This window comes from Heterodontus francisci, chromosome 20 (assembly GCF_036365525.1).
Source record: "Heterodontus francisci isolate sHetFra1 chromosome 20, sHetFra1.hap1, whole genome shotgun sequence".
In the NCBI taxonomy this organism is placed as follows: Eukaryota; Metazoa; Chordata; class Chondrichthyes; order Heterodontiformes; family Heterodontidae; genus Heterodontus; species Heterodontus francisci.
Window position 1 is genome coordinate 29,357,609 of NC_090390.1, and position 17,143 is coordinate 29,374,751.

The following is a 17,143-nucleotide window of genomic DNA, read 5'->3' on the forward strand; positions in this document are numbered from 1 at the left end:
TTGAGCAGAGTCAACATGGATTTATGAAGGGGGAATCATGTTTGACAAACTTGTTAGAGTTTTTTCAGGATGTTACTGGCAGAGTGGATAAGGGGGGGACCAGTGGATGTGGTGCATTTGGACTTTCAGAAGGCTTTTGATAAAGTCTCACTAGGAGGTTAAGCAAAATTAAAGCGCGTGGGACTGGGGGTAATATACTCGCATGGATTGAGGATTGGGTAACAGGCAGAAAACAGTGAGTAGGAATAAGTGGGTCATTCTCAGATTGGCAGGCTGTGACCAGTGGGGTACCATAAGAATCAGTGCTTGGGCCCCAGCTGTTCACAATCTATATCAATGATTTGGACATGGGGACCAATTATAATGTTTCCAAGTCTGCAGATGACACAAAACTAGATGGGAATGTGAATTGTAAGGAGGATGCAAAGAGGCTTCAAGGGGATTTGGACAGGCTGGGGGCTGAGTGAGTGGGCAAGAACCTGGCAGATGGAATATAATATGGAAAAATGTGAGGTTATCCACTTTGGTAGGAGGAACGGAGGTGCAGAGTAATTCTTAAATGGTGAGAGATTGGAAAGTGTTGATGTCCAAAGGGACTAGGTGTCCTTGTTCATAAGTCACTGAAAGCTAGCATGCAGGTGCAGCAAACAATTAGGAAGGCAAACGGTATGTTAGCCTTTATTGCAAGAGGATTTGAGTACAGGAGCAAAGAAGTGTTGCTTCAATTGAATAGAGCATTGGTGAGGCCGCACCTGGAATATTGTGTGCAGTTCTGGTCCCCTTGCCTGAGGAAGGATATACTTATCGTAGAGGGAGTGCAGCGGAGGTTCACCAGACTGATTCCTATGATGGTGGGATTGTCCTATAAAGAGAGATTAAGGAGACTAGGCCTGTATTCTCTGGAGTTTACAAGACTGAGAGGTGATCTCATTAGAAACTTATAAAATTCGTAAAGGGATAGACAGGATAGGTGCAGAAAGGATGTTTTCCCTGAACGTGGGGTCTAGAACCAGGGGACATAGAATGAAGGGCAAACCATTTAGGACTGAGAGGAGGAGGAACTTCTTCACTCAGCGGGTGGTGAATCTTTCGAATTGGTGGAATTGGTGGTGATGGAAGCTCAGTCACTGAGTAAATTCAAGACAGAGACTGATAGATTTCTAGTTGCTAATGACATCAGGGATACGGGGATAGTGCTGGAATATGGCGTTGAGGTAGATGATCAGCCATGACCTAGAATGGCGGAGCAGGCTTGAAGGACTGAAAGGCCTACTCCAGCTCCTATGTTCTGTAAATCTTCGCTTTATGTTTATATATTGTGATACTGTGTTGTGCGATTGACATATTTTGGTGAGTTCAAATGATTTTGTTTCTACGCACCGTGCACTTGTATTTATTCTTTTTTGTGTGACATACTATATTGCTTTGACTCTCTCTGTGGTTCTATTGGTTGTTCTTTTGAACCAATGCAATTGATGTAATTTGGAATTGCTGTAGGGGAACAGTGGAAATAGACAGAAAGCGCTGGAAATACTCAGCAGGTCTGGCAGCATCTGTGGAGAGAGAAACAGAGTTAACGTGGTCTGGCTGGACCTGAAGAGGCAGGCCTTGGGGATAAGGGGAGTAGGGAAGGAGGGCTGGGCCTGGGGAAGGAGGACCCAGGCCTGGGGGAGGAGGAGGGCCTGGAGAGACAGGCCTGGGGGAGGAGGGTCTGGTGGAGGGGTTGTGTGAAGTGATAGGGGTGGGGAGGGCCTGGGGTGGTGGTGGGGGGGATTCCTGGTTGGGGGGGCTGGGTTAGACAGATTTTTGACCTGCAGGGGAGTCCGGGGTTATGGGGGATAGGCAGGAAAGTGGAGTTAAGGCCGCAATCAGATCAGCCATGATCTTATTAAATGGAGGAGCAGGCTCGAGAGGCCGAATGGCCTAATCCTGCTCCCATTTCTTATGATCTTATGACTTATGATTCTGTCCTTAATTTTTCTATTGTAAATAATTATAATGGAAACTGCCTATGTAAGCTTGCCATGTTGTAATTAGTGGTGGCATTGAAATGCCTGCACTTGGGAGGATGTCATTACAACATGAGAAATGTACGTAAGTAGCTTGTTTTATATCTTTAAGAATTTATCATGAAAAATATTGACAGGAAGTACAAGACTTTGAATGTATATTGCATTTTCAGCTATGTGTAGTCAGCAAGCTGAAAGAAAAATGACAGTAAAAAGGTTTGGACTGATTTGATTGGTAGAATATCTGCTTTTTAGATTTTCCATAGTGGGCCTAATTATAGATTTATTTTTCTCTTTTCTCATTTTAGTCAATCAAAAATAGGATGGCAATGTGTAATGTTGAATTATGGTATAGGAAGTGTGGAATTCACTTGACAGAAGATGTTTTTGGCATACTATTTTCATAGTATATATATTGATAGATATCTATAAAAAATGCACACTCAGACATTGCACTGATGGTAAGGATACAAAGTAATTGCTTCAAAATATTGCAAAAAATCCAAACGTCAACTAAGAATTCTCATCAACACTAGTGATAGTCATAAGCATTTATACATGCCATACTTGGTTCTATGAATCTGGGGAAAATTTCAGTCTCGAAGTCAGATATAAGACTGGCAAATTTCATATTGTGGCGTAAGACAATGACACTTTGCCGAGCTACAACAATATAAATGTCTTCAATCTTATCCAGGTAGCTTACAAACTCATGAATGTATGTATAGGTCAAATCTTAAAGAAATATCTTACAGTTTTCCAAGTGAAGCTACTCCTTAATGAAACTGTGCATCTCTTCATGTGTTGGTTGAAGAACTGACACAAATGGAAGCCCTTACCATCATTCAGAAAGTAGAAATATGGCATCCTGGTTTCATCAATTGTCATAGCATTGAAGCCAAAACAGAAGCCCTTGATACTTTGAACAGAAACTTCTGTGTGAGACTGAAGTGGCTCAGCTTGACCCACAGAAGACTGAGCTTGTTGTGTGCGTCAATAAAGTCTTAACACAAAACAAATGCAAGACCACATCTACACATTTGCGTACACCAGCAAGATGCTCTGACACATGTAACTGCGACGTTTTCTGACCAAGGGAAAAACTTATGCCTTGGTGTAGGATTATCTGCATTTTGATTCCTATCTTTATGGTCAGACCTTCATCATTGTCACTAACCACAAGCCATTAGTACTACTTTTTAATGGTCTTTCATCAAAGCCACCCTGTGGCTCATATTAAATAATGGCTACTGAAATGACCAGCTTTTGATCACCACACTTGTCGGCTGGAAAGGAATTATTTTATCGATTTTTTTTTTTCTGCTGAGCTGTCAACAGCAGAAAGATATACAGAAACTGATCTCAATGAAGTCGACCTTCATTTCTTCCCCTTACATGTAATTCAGAATGCTATGATGTTGAATAAACTTTGAGAAGATGCTAATCCCTGCCTTGATCATGTGATCAGAACAGTCAGAGTTGGACAGTGAAATCAGCCACTGAAACAAGTACAGCATGTGCTCTGACAGTTGAACATGCTAATGTGCATTTTCCTGCAAGAAACATATGTGTACTTACTTGACAAAAGTGGTTTTCTTCTGTGTGGGAACAAACTGGCCATTTCAATGACCTATTGATGCCCTTGTTCATGAAAGATAAATGAGGTTAAAACTAATGTGTAACCAAAGGACCATAGGAATCTACAGCACCAGAGAAGACATTTGGTCCATCATGCCCAACCATCTTCAGCTGCTTCATCAATGACCTTCCCTCCATCATAAGGTCAGAAGTGGGGACGTTCACTGATGATTGCACAAGGTTCAGCACCATTCACAACTCCTCAGATACTGACGCAGTTTGTGTCTGTACGCAGCAAGACCTGGACAACATTCAGGCTTGGGCTGATAAGTGGCAAGTTATATTCGCGTCACACAAGTGCCAGGCGATATCCATCTCCAACAAGGGAGAATCTAATATCTCCCCTTGATAGTCAATGGCATGATCATGACTGAATCTCCACTATCTACATCCTGGGGCTTATTATTGACCAGAAACTGAACTTGACTAGCCATATAAGTTCTGTGGCTACAAGGGCAGGTCAGAGGCTGGGAGTTCCACAGTGAGTAACTTACCTCCTGACTCCCCAAAGCCTGTCCACGATCTACAAGGCACAAGTCAGGAGTGTGATGGAATACTCTCTATTTACCTGGATGGGTGCAGCTCCAACAACACTAAAGAAGCTCAACACCATCCAGAATAAAGCAGCCCACTTAATTGGCACCCCATCCACCACCTTCAACATTCACTCCCTCCACTACCGACACAATGGCAGTCGTGTGTACCATCTACAAGGTGCATGGTGGCAACTCACCAAGGCTCCTTCGACAGAACCTTTCAAACCCATGACCTCTACTACCCAGAAGGACAAGGGTTGCAGATGCATGGGAGCCCCACCACCAGCAAGTTCCCCTCCAAGCCACACACCTGCTGACTTGGAGCTATATCACCATTCCTTCACTGTTGTGGGGTCAAAATCTTGGAACTCCCTCCCTAATAGCACTGTGGGTGTACCTAAACCACATGGACTGCAGCAGTTCAAGAAGGCAGCTCACCACCACCTTCTCAAGGGTAATTAGGGATGGGCAATAAATGCTGGCCTGGCCAACGAGGCCCACATGCCATTCCCACCTCCAAATGTTGCTGGACAATCAGAGGACTGGTAGCTCTTCAGTCCCATCAGTACCATTGGGAGTGGTGGTCACTGCTGGGACTGCACCCAGCAAAAGAGGACAATGGGCGTCGGCCTCCAAACAGGCAAGTGGGGGTCGAGCCTCGCCAGGGACAATCAGTTAGGCCCTGGCGAAGTGGGGGAGGTCGGAGTCTAGGGCAAGTGAGGTTGTTTTGGGAGGGGCGGGTGGGGAGAGGGTGCAACCCCTTTGATTGACGTGACCAAAGCATTTGACTTGCAAGGCTCTGTGGATAGTGCTCCAAAGATTTGGATGTCCAAGAAACTTCATTACAATCCTGCAATTGCTCCATGATGGTATGATTGCGACACCTTTAAAATGTGAACCGGGATCAAGCAAGGCTGTGTTATAGTCCCCATACTATTTACAATCTACCTGAAGGTGGCTATTCATCTCATGAAAGATCAGCTGTCCTCGTGTGAGTATTAAATACCCCCTGGATGGAAAACTCTTTAACTTCAGTCACCTCCGTGCCAAAACTAAACTGACTACCATACCATACATGATCTACAGTTTGCGGATGACCACAGTGTCATTGCCCACTCTGCCCCCGATTTGCAAGACACTCTTGATCTCTTCAATTCTGCATACAAGCATATGAACATACAAATTAGGAGCAGGAGTAGGCCACTCGGCCCCTCAAGCCTGCTCCACCATTCAATAAGATCAAGGTTAATCTGATTGTAACCTCAACTCCACATTCCCGCCTACCCCCAATAACCTTTCACCCCCTTGCTTATCAAGAATCTATCCACATCTGCCTTAAAAATATTCAAAGAGTCTGCTTCCACCACCTTTTGAGAGAAAAAATGTCTCCTCATCTCTGTCTTAAATGGGCGAACCCTTAATTTAAACAGTGACTCCTAGTTCTAGATTCTCTCACAAGGGAAACATCCCTTCCACATCCACCCTGTCAAGACCCCTCAGGATCTTATATGTTTCAATCAAGTCGCCTCTTACTCTTTTAAATTCTAGCGGATACAAGCCTAGCCTGTCCAATCTTTCCTCGTTAGGCAGCCTGCCCATTCCAGGTATTAGTCTAGTAAACCTTCTCTGTACTGCCTCCAACGCATTTACATCCTCCCTTAAATAAGGAAACCAGTACTGTACACAGTACTCCAGATGTGGTCTCACCAATGCCTTGTATAGCTGAAGCATAACCTCCCTACTTTTGTTTTCAATTCCCCTCATGATAAACGAGAACATTCTATTAGCTTTCCTAATTACATGCTGTACCTGCATACTCACCTTTTGTGATTCATGCACTAGGACACCCAGATTCCTCTGCATCTCAGAGCTCTTCAATCTCTCACCATTTAGATAATATGCTTCTTTTTTCTTCTTCCTGCCAAAGTGGACAATTTCACACCTTCCCACATTATACTCCATTTGCCAGGTATTTGCCCACTCACTTAACCTATCTATATCCCTTTGCAGCCCCCTTATGTCCTCTTCACAAGTTACTTTCCTACCTATCTTTGTGTCATCAGCAAATTTAGCAACCATACCTTCGGTCCCTTCATCTAAATCATTTATATAAGTTGTAAGAAGTTGAGGCCCCAGTACAGATTCCTGTGGCACACCAATCATTACATCTTGCCAACCAGAAAATGGCCCATTTATACCTACTCTGTTGCCTGTTAGCTAGCCTGATGCTATTCATATATTTCTACACAGTAGCTGACCAATATCCCAGAACAGCTATTGAATAATAACTCAATAATGACACTGCTCCAAACCGAGAAAGATTATTCAACGGTCCATGAAATCACTCCCTTTTGGTATTCCGCACAAGCTACACCTCAACTTCACCTGAGTTGATTTTCCAGAAATGCTGTAATCATAGTCCAGATATAATGCTGAGGATGACCTTATAGCCACCAGATCCACTTCCATGAATATTGAACAAAATACCATGAAAATTATCTGTGATATGGACCACAAGAATGTGACTTTGTGATCAATATCTGTCAATCTAGTCCAAATTAATAGAGGCATGAAAATTTTACTGAAATTAATGGCCAATATTTCACTATCCATGCCTTCCACTGAAACCTGATCAATCTTTTCTAATATTGTCAAAGTCATATGGATTATTTCAACATGATGTAAATGGCTTTATTTGTTGAGGGAAATAAGAGATGCAGTAGTGTCATATGTCCATGTTCAGAACCTTTATTCAATTACGTCATAGGCATCACACAAGCTATGAAGGTAGATTTTTGGATCATCTGCCTTAGTGTGGAAATATAGCATGGATATCGGGAAATCAGAAAATCGGACCGGCGAGTTTTGCACCCAATTCTTTTTCTTAAAATTTTCTGACTACAGCATGTGTACCAAGGTGCCGTACACATTTCAGCAAAGGTGGAACCAGCTGTACACATTTTGTGGCATTGCTTCAGGAAGACAGCAGAATGCATACAATTTATTTAAATAAATATCTGACACCTTTTTCAGCAGGATTGTACTTTTTCCCTACCATTGAATGGCGAGAAGGGAAAGCTCCAAGACAATGGAATTTTTAAAGAGAAACAAATTTGAATGTTTCATGCCTTAGTTTACAGCACTTCTGTTAAATCTGTTAAATCTTGATTGTTCTTTGAATAGTAACATGAGATCTTTTACATCCAACCGAGGGAGTAGACAACTCTTATTTATGTCTCCACAATTTAGTTTTCTTTCCCTTCATTTTTGTCTGATACTTTTTCACCACTTCAACTTTGGCAGAAGCTGCCAATGGAATGAAATTTGTTTCAAATCTTTCTGAAGGATGTAATTTTTTTGATGTCTTACATTTGTGGTCAGATATCTTTATATTTTATCAACACTGTGATTTTCCAGACGACTACCTCGCCCATTTTGCTAGTTCCATGCACAGAACCAAAAAGGGCTATTTAAATCAAATGCAATTCTCCTTTGTAGATATCGACAGTGCTATTTTCTTTCTGGTTCCACCTTTGCTGAATTGTTGCACACAATATAAACTGAAGAGGCCTTCAGGCTCCTGCTGGAAAAGGGCACAACATGGGCAGAGTGACTACACCACCTTTGCAAAGGCAGCAATTGGAGGTCCAAACAATTTTCAAGTTCAGGCCTCCTTTGAATTTAGCCGGCAGCTGCGGGCACTAGCTGCACACTAGTTGTTAACACACCCAAATACACAGACCTGCACTGAGTAAAATTGCACAGATCTGAAATGAGCGTGTGGGCTAACTCTTTTCGCACAATCAATGTGCAACAATGAAATTAACTGCATAAATCTATAATCTCACCCACAGAGATTACAAAGATGGCTGTAGAAGGCAATATAGTAAAGTTAACATTGGCACAGTAGACTTGTTCTTCTAATGTTAAAGCTGAATAGAGTTTTAATCTTTGGACATGTTCTGCCTGCTTTTTAAGTGCTCCTTTCCCTGCTCTGCAATCCCTTTACTTATTGAACACAGAAACAATGCTAGGGAATGTAGATTTCCATAGCTTGCTTATTGAGAAACAGCTCCTCTGACACAAATAGAGAGGTGATTTTGCTTTGCATATGTTTACACTCATGCTTTAACTTATCTGGATTCAAAATGTGAATAAGCAAGAAGCCTTTTTAGATCAATAATTTCAATACGACATGTTAAATATCATATTGTTATATATGAATAATGCATTTTGAAATGTCTTGTCTAAACTGCGACCACATTAAAATACCTGTGTTACTTCTTCTCAGGCCACTGATCCAGATGCTGGTGTTAATGGGCAAATTCGCTACAGCTTAGCAAACTTCAATAGCCTTTTCAGAATAACATCAAATGGTAGCATTTACACAATGACGTCATTGGACCGAGAAACAGAAGATAAGTATGATCTGCTTGTAGAGGCTTCAGATGGTGCAGTGGACCCTCGTCGCTCAACCTTGACTGTACCAATCAGAGTTCTTGATGTTGATGATAACAGTCCTGTATTCTCACAATCCACCTATGTAGTTTCTGTACCAGAAAACAATGCAGCTGGAATGGTTATTCTGCAGTTACAGGTAAGTCAAACAAAACTAATCTTTAGTATGAATGAACTGCATTTAGAGTTTTGTAAATAATTTTGCAAGAAAAGCATAAGGCTAGAAGCTGCTGGTAATTTCTCTGAATGAACTATTAATACAGTTGTAGATAAGTGCTATTATAACCAAAGTGCCTTGACCAATCAAAAGTGAAAATCATAACAAATATAGCATTACATGAACTCCAGGATGATTCTGAACCCACTCTCTCCACTCCACTGATCGCATCCAGGTTCTCCGTATTCAATCCAACAGCCTCACTCCTCCCTAGACATTTGCTGCAACTTGTTTGCTCCACACGTGTGCTTGAGTTCCTGGGTTTCAGTCAGTCTATAGGGCTTATGACCATCTCTATTCACTGAACTTGGATTCAGCCCTAGCCCAACATATCCTGTTCCTTATGAGTAACACCAAAGAAAATTGATTAATTATTATTCAGCTTGCTTCCCATAATGGCTGTAGTTTCTGTTCATTTTACAATAAAGATGCTTCAAATCATTGTTGAATATGATCTATTTTTAACCTTTGTATTTTCTTCACCTTTTTCAATGTTATTTAAAATAGCCAAAGGAGAACTTTAGCCCAGAACTTACTCCCAGTGAAAGAATTGCAATTATACAGCGCCTTTCACACTTCAACACATTCAAAAATGCTTTGCAGTCTATGGATTAATTTTGAAGTGTAGTTATTTGTTTTGTGCACAAACATGATAGCCAATTTGCTTGTGACAAAGTTCCACAAATGGTAGTTGAGACAAATGACCAGTTGATCTATTTTCGTTATTTTGATTGTGGGATGAATGTTGGCCAGGATATTAGGAAAGTGCTCTGCTCCTCTTCAAAAAAAGTTCCATGGGATCTGAAGAGGCACAATAGGCCATCGTTTAATGCCTTACCTGAAAAATGGCACCTCCAACAACATAACACTTTCTCAGTACAATTAAGTGTCAGCTAAGAGTATGTGCTAGAGTTCCAGCGAACCATCTAACTCACCCACTTCTCATGAATGGTAAGTCAATTGTTTTGATTTATGGTCTTAGGATCTTGGACACAATAAAATACTCTCTGTAAGATGAAAGGGGTTTTACTCCATCAAAATGCAGGTAGTATGCAAACAGACAGAATAATGCAGGTAAATGTCTGCATCCCAGTGAGCCTTGATTTTAAAGGAATCTTCAATGCCACCATTATTCAAAGGGGAAGGAAGGAAGACGTACTGAGAGATTGGCAGTCCCGCTGTCAGAGGTAGGGAGCTGCCGATGTAAGTAGGAGAAAGAGAGGGTGCCTGAAGATGGAGGCGCCCTCTGAAGAGCTTTTACAATTTTTTAACATCAAAGAGGCCACAGCTGTCATTATGGAGGGGCAACCTCTCCAGTGGACGGCCAGTGGCTGCAGCTGTAGCCCTATGGCCATGGAGGGTGAGGGGGTTGGGGGGGGATGTTTCCTAGCGAGATGAAGCGCTGGATCCCCGCTATTCTGCCAGGAGGCTGCTTCCATCCCTTGGCCATGTTTTGGCCGCAGCGAGGGGTGGGGGAGGTGGGGGAGCGGGTGGCTCGTATGCCAATTAGAAAATTTCAGTCAGCGTGTCCAGAGTGGCCTCTTAGAGCCTTTAATTGGTCTTGCTTCCGTGAAAATTATCTGGAGGCAGAACCATGGTACGAGACCGGAATGCTGGCTGGTAGTGGGAAATTGCAGGCCCATCTTCCTCTGGTCCCACTCCACAGCCGAATGAAAATTGAACCCTTGGTATAATGCAGGTTGCCCAACCTTTTCGTGTGGGGGGGCCACATTACAATTTGTGACTTACGTAGGGGGCTGGTGAGACAATTTGGGAAGGACAAAGGCATTAAAATTTATCTTACTATTAATCAAAACAGCAACATTTTTCTGAAGAAGCTTCAAATGAGAAGACTAATTTATTGACACTTCCTTGATCACACACTCTCTCACTGTAATCCCCCTCTCTCTCTCGCTATCTGTCCCCTCCTTCTCCCTCTCTCTCTCTGTCCCTGACTCCCCCTCCCTCCCCTGCCTCCCCTCCCTCTTGTCCCCTTCCCTCTCTTTCCCCTCCCTCTCTGTCCCCTTCCCTCTCTGTCCCCTCTCTCTCTCTCTGTCCCCCTCTCTCTCTGTCCCACTCTCTCTTTGTCCCTCTCTCTGTCCCTCCTTCTCTTTGTCCCTCCCTCTCTCTCTGTCTGGCCTTCTTTCTCTCTCTGTTCCCCTTTCTCTCTGACCCCCCTCCCCTTTCCTCTCTCTCTCTAACATTTGCAGAGAGCGGGAACGCTCAGCAGATGGTTAATTTTTTTTTAAAACATCGCAAGTCAGTTTCACAGCTGACAGCTGTTGACAGCAGTAACAGCTGTTCCCCAACTTCGGACAGATTCGGGGTTTTCCTGTGGGCTTTTAAAAAACCCCAAATCTATCCGAAGTTAGGGAAATGGATGTTCCTGCTGTCAGCAGCTGTCAGCTGTGAAACTGACAGTGCAATGTTTTTAAAAAGGCCGGTCTGCAAGAAGAAGACAAAGGAAATTTCTCATCTCCAGTCACGGAGCCCTGGCAAGGATGAGGAACAGCTCTGGGTACTGTTTACATCCATGGGCCGGATAGAAACCTTTGGCAGGCTGGATCCTGGCCCACAGGCTGTATGCTGGACAACCCTGGTTTAAAGCCTCACTTGATAGACAGCACCTCAAAAAATGCAGCAGTCTCTCAGAACTGCACTGTGTCAACCTAGATTATGTATTTAAATCTGGGCATGCAGCTGGAGCCACAACTTTCAGACTCAAAGACAAGAATTCTACCAAATAAGCCTAGTTTCCAGGAAACAAAGGTTACTCTCTGCACATCATGGGCCATGATATCTTTGTGATAACTACAGACAGAACAAAGTGCAGGTACAGTAAAGCATTTCCTGCAATAAAGATGTTCAAAGAACAAAACAAAGATTCAGAAAGCTGGACTAATCAGTGTCCTGCAGTACAGTCATTTCAAGGGTATAAGTATGATAGTTGTCTGCTTCATGCTGCGCACTTCACTGTACAAAGGACTCATCACAAAGAAGGAGCAATCGAATACAAAAGCTGGTGCAGAATAGGTGACTGAGAATGGTAATTGAAAATAGCTGCAGAATCACTGGTGTGGAAAGGAAGATGGGTGTGGCAGGTACTAATCCGAAATAACTCCCAAAAGTAACAGACCTGACTTGTTAAAAAAAAATACACAAAATTCACACATGAAAATTTTCTTCTTCTGTACCACCTCCTCCCGCGCTGATCCTCACATGCCATTTCTTCCAATCTTTTGCTGTGGTTCATCTTTATGTTTAGCAGTAATATATAAATACTCAGTGCAATATTCAGTTCTAGTGCTGTGTTTTTATTTCTACTGTCTCCCACCCAGTGAATGTTGTTCCTTGGTTACACAAGATGCTTTCCTTTTGTGTTTGTTGTTTGAATGTGATGGGAAACACATAGCCTATTGTTCCTTCTCAGTGATTCCCTAATGAGTAGAGGAGGTGGGCCTGGTTGGATGTAAAGTTTCACTGCGGCCAGTGATATGAGACCACCATGTATTGTAAACTCGAGGGTACTGTGTCTGAGTCAGTCACATCCAGTGCTGTTCTGGGCACTTAGTTCCACATATTTTCTGGCACATGTATTATCACTCATGCAGAGATGTGGCATGCCCTAACAACCAATGGTATGATCCATAAGTATCAAATATGTGCCACTGCTGCAGAGCATCCTTTCAGTATGTCTGTTGAACAGATCAATGAGGACCTGTGAAGTCTACGAATCTCTTGTTCAAGGTTGTCTGTAACTGTTCACCAAGCTTATTGAAGCTGGCAAATGGTGCAGCTTAGAAATTGGATCCCAAGGTTTCTATAGCATAGGGTGAGTATTTCTGAGTTACTTTACTGAGAGCTGATCTCCTACAAGACAGTTACAATCTTGATTGGTATGGAATCCTTTAGAATAGAAACTGTGGTTGTCACCTGCTTCATGCCAGACAGCACTGTAGATATGCATTTGTCCATGTCTGTACAGATCCAGCTAGTGGATTCCTCCAAGGTCCTTCCAAGTGTTTGAAATATGTTTTCCCTAAGATAAGAGCCTCTCGTAGGTGATGCTCCTCAAACAGCAATCTTGAGTCTTTGAGGCCTGAATCCCCAGGTGCTGCAGCAGAACCAGTAACTGTGCAGGACTTTTGCTCACCAAATGCCTGTGTCACAGAGTCATAGAGTCATACAGCACAGAAACAGGCCCTTCGGCCCATCGTGTCTGTGCCGGCCATCAAGCACCTACCTGTTCTAATCTCATTTTCCAGCACTTGACCCGTAGCCTTGTATGCTATGGCGTTTCAAATGCTCATCTAAATAATTCTGAAATGTTGTGATGGTTCCTGCCTTTACCACCTCTTCAGGCAGTTCACACCAACACCCTCTGGGTGAAAAAAAATTTCCTCCAATCCCCTCTAAACCTCCTGCCCCTTACCTTAAATCTAAGCCCCCTTGTTATTGACTCCTCCGCTAAGGGAAAAAGTTTCTTCCTATCTAGTATATCAATGCCTCTCATAATTTTATATACCTCAATCATGTCCCCCCTCAGCCTTCTCTGCTCGAAGGAAAACAACCCCAGCCTTTTCAGTCTCTCTTCATAGCTGAAACACTCCAGCCCAGGCAACATCCTGGCGAATCTCCTCTGAACCCTCTCCAGTGCAATCACATCCTTCCTATAGTGTGGTGCCCAGACTGTACACAGTACTCCAGCTGTGACCTAACTAGCGTTTTATACAGCTCCATTATAACCTCCCTGCTCTTATATTCTATGCCTCGGCTAATAAAGGCATGTATCCCATATGCCTTCCTAACCGCCTTATCTACCTGTGCTGCTGTCTTCAGTGAGCTATGGACAAGTACACCAAGGTCCCTCTGACCTTCTGTACTTCCCAGGGTCCTACCATCCATTGTATATTCCCTTGCCTTGTTAGTCCTCCCAAAATGCATCACCTCACACTTCTCAGGATTAAATTCCATTAGCCGCTGCTCCGCCCATCTTACCAGCCCATCTATAACATCTTGTAATCCAAGGCTTTCCTCCTCACTATTTACAGCACCACCAATTTTCATGTCATCTGCGAACTTACTGATCATACCTCCTATATTCACATCTAAATCATTAATGTACACTACAAACAGCAAGGGTCCCAGCACCAATCCCTGCAGTACACCACTGGTCACAGACTTCCACTCGCAAAAACAACCCTCGACCATCACCCTCTGCCTCCTGCCAGTAAGCCAATTTTGGATCCAATTTGCCAAATTGCCCTGGAACCCATGGGCTCTTACCTTCTTAACCAATCTCCCATGCGGGACCTAATAAAAGCCTTACTGATGTCCGTGTAGACTACATCAACTGCTTTACCCTCATCGACACATCTAGTCACCTCCTCATAAAATTCAATCAAGTTACTTAGACACGATATCCCCCTGACAAAGCCATGCTGACTATCCCTGATTAATCCCTGCCTCTCCAAGTGCAGATTAATCCTGTCTCTCAGAATTTTTTCCAATAGTTTCTTGTGTAGCCAGTGCTGCTTGGTTTTCCTCCCCTTGTGATCCCTCCACAACTTCACCATCCATGTCCTCCGGGGGTGTATAGCTTTTGCGTGGATGAGTTGGTGATTGTAACATGGGTGCAGTGAAGTATTGACTTGTTCAGAGGCGCTGTAATGATTCACTCTGTGTGCCTCCTATTTCTGTCAAGTTTCTGGCTTAGTTAACAAGACTGTCAGACTCCAATTCATTGCATGGTTTTGTTACTGATGTTCTTCAAGTTCAGTGCATGCATGTGTGACTGTTATTCAATTGGATGATTTTACTTGTCATGAACATGGTAATAGGCATGAGCTTGGGAACAGCCTCTGGCTTCCTATTCCTCACTTCTTCTATGCTCTCTCTGCCAATGTTTTCCAATGAGGCCTCCTTGAATGGGGTACATGGATTGTATTGCGTGGTTCCATTGCCAGTGTGGCACTCTTCATACTGGTTGTCATTCTAATTGAAGAATAGCATTGATATACTGAAAGTATGTAGCACACCTACGGTTCCAGTGATCAGTGAAGCTTGTGTAGCATACTGGATATTTTTCTTTGAAATGGTATCACTCTGGTTTCTTCGTCTCAAAGCACCCTTTGTAGAATTCATGGTCTACACACACATTTGCAGCAGCACTTCAGAATTCAACCTTACATATACATTTTCCCATTATTTCCAGTATTCCAATTCATGCAAATCATTCATTGCCCTGGTTATTACATGGTAGTGCTTCACTGGTTAACTTCCTCAAAAGGATTTGCATGGAGAAGCAGTAAACAGTGAAAGGTTTGCCCAGGCTGACTTTCATTCATGTCCTTTCTTTCCCTTAACCTTAAGGAGCTTTTACTGCCTCCTGTGATGTATTCCCTGAGTGAAATTCATCAGGAAAGAGCAATACTGTTCTGGCATTCACGATTTCAAAATATTTAGTGACTGCTTAGCACCTTAAACAGATGCTGACCATTAGTACTGCAGTTTATGTTTTATTGACTGCCTCTTTTATAATTATTACAGTGCATAGCATCTTGCACTACAGAACAGCAGTAAAAATGCAGTTTCATGAGCTTAAACAGCATAACCAACACTCAGATAATTCTTGACCATAAAACAGTCAGTTCTAGCTTTGTGTGGTTGGTTTGATTTGTTGCCTCTTTATTTTCATCTCATTCTCTCTCCTCTCCAATGCTACATAATTCACATATCCCTTTAAGCTACTCCAGTCAATAATAAAGCTGGGAAATGACAAAGCAAGATGAGAGGCCCAGACTTAACTGTCAAACAACCTGGGGGTTATAATTTATATTTCTCTTGTTCAGAGGGCAACCCTTCTATCACTTGAACTAAAAGGTATCTGGCTTAGCATTCATCAACTTCTAACTGTAGTGCATCATTTACTAACTTGGCTTATCTTTAGTTTGCATTTGATAATTAATGTAATACAGTCCCTACCACTTACAGCATCCAAGCTTATCATGGGCAGCCATATATAGCAGGTAAATGGTGCCAACCATTTGCCATTTCTGCTGAAATCAATTGCAAATGTGCTGCTTATCACGCATTAAATGCACCAGCTATTTCAGGTGGCGGCAGATTTAAAGGTGGTTATCAAGATTGTAATATTGGATTACATGACCAAAGAGAGGAAGGTGGAACTCTGTCGTGTTAATGTTCACAAGTTGCCACCAGTCGACCAGATGATGCTGTTAACATTTGTATTTCTATAGCTCATTTCTGAGATCAGTACATGGCACCACCATTTTCTGTGCAATAAACACAATGATTAATGGTATCAGTTTTAACCATTATTTAATTTTTTTAATGCTTTTGAATTGATTGACTAGAAGTATTATAATAAAAGACACGCAGCATTTGCTCTAATACATTTTGTCATAATATATCATCCACTTCTTATAGGAGGCAAATCGTGTTAACACCAGTGCACCGCTATAAATGATGGAAACTATTTGTGGAATCTTTTCACCTCAGACCTTGCCGAAATGGTGGGAACATTTTTGGGCTGGAAGCCTTACTCACTGAATTTTTTTTATTCGTTCATGGGATATAGGCATTGTTGGCTCGGCCAGCATTTATTGTCCATCCCTAATTGCCCTTGAGAAGGTGGTGGTAAGCTGCCTTCTTGAACTGCTGCAGTCCATGTGGGGTCGGGACACCCACAGTGCTGTTAAGGAAGGGAGTTCCAGGATTTTGACCCAGCGACAGTGAAGGAACGGCGATATAATTTCAAGTCAGGATGGTGTGTGGCTTGGAGGGGAACTTGCAGGTGGTGATGTTCCCATGCGTCAGCTGCCCTTGTCCTTCTAGTTGGTAGAGGTTGCGGGTTTAGAAGGTGCTGTCTAAGGAGCCTTGATGCGTTGCTGTAGTGAATCTTGTAGCTGATACATATTGCTGCCACTGTGCGTCGGTGTTGGAGGGAGTGAATGTTTGTGGATGAGTCAGAGGTGGGTGCAGCTCCAACAACACTCAAGAGGCTCAACACCATCCAGGACAAAGCAGCCTACTTGATTGTCGCTCCATCCACAAATATTCATTCCCTCCACCACCATCTACAAGATGCACTGCAGCAATGCACCAAGGTTCCTTAGACAGCACCTTCCAAACCCGTGACCTCTTGTTGGAGATGGTTATTGCCTGCCCTTGTGTGGCACGAATGTTACTTGCAACTTATCAGCCCAAACCTGGATATTGTCCAGATCTTGCTGCATTTTTACACGGACTGCTTCAGTGTGTGA

The 17,143-nt window shown here is 42.9% G+C and overlaps 1 protein-coding gene across 1 annotated transcript in view; it reads left to right on the forward strand.

Moving 5' to 3' along the window:
- The window catches only part of pcdh15b (protocadherin-related 15b), an 843,531-nt gene that overhangs the window by 506,329 nt on the left and 320,059 nt on the right, over positions 1–17,143 (forward strand). The window contains exon 21 of the mRNA XM_068053265.1: positions 8,475–8,780. Coding sequence (XP_067909366.1) covers positions 8,475–8,780 — 306 coding nt within the window. The remainder of the gene's footprint in view (positions 1–8,474; positions 8,781–17,143) is intronic.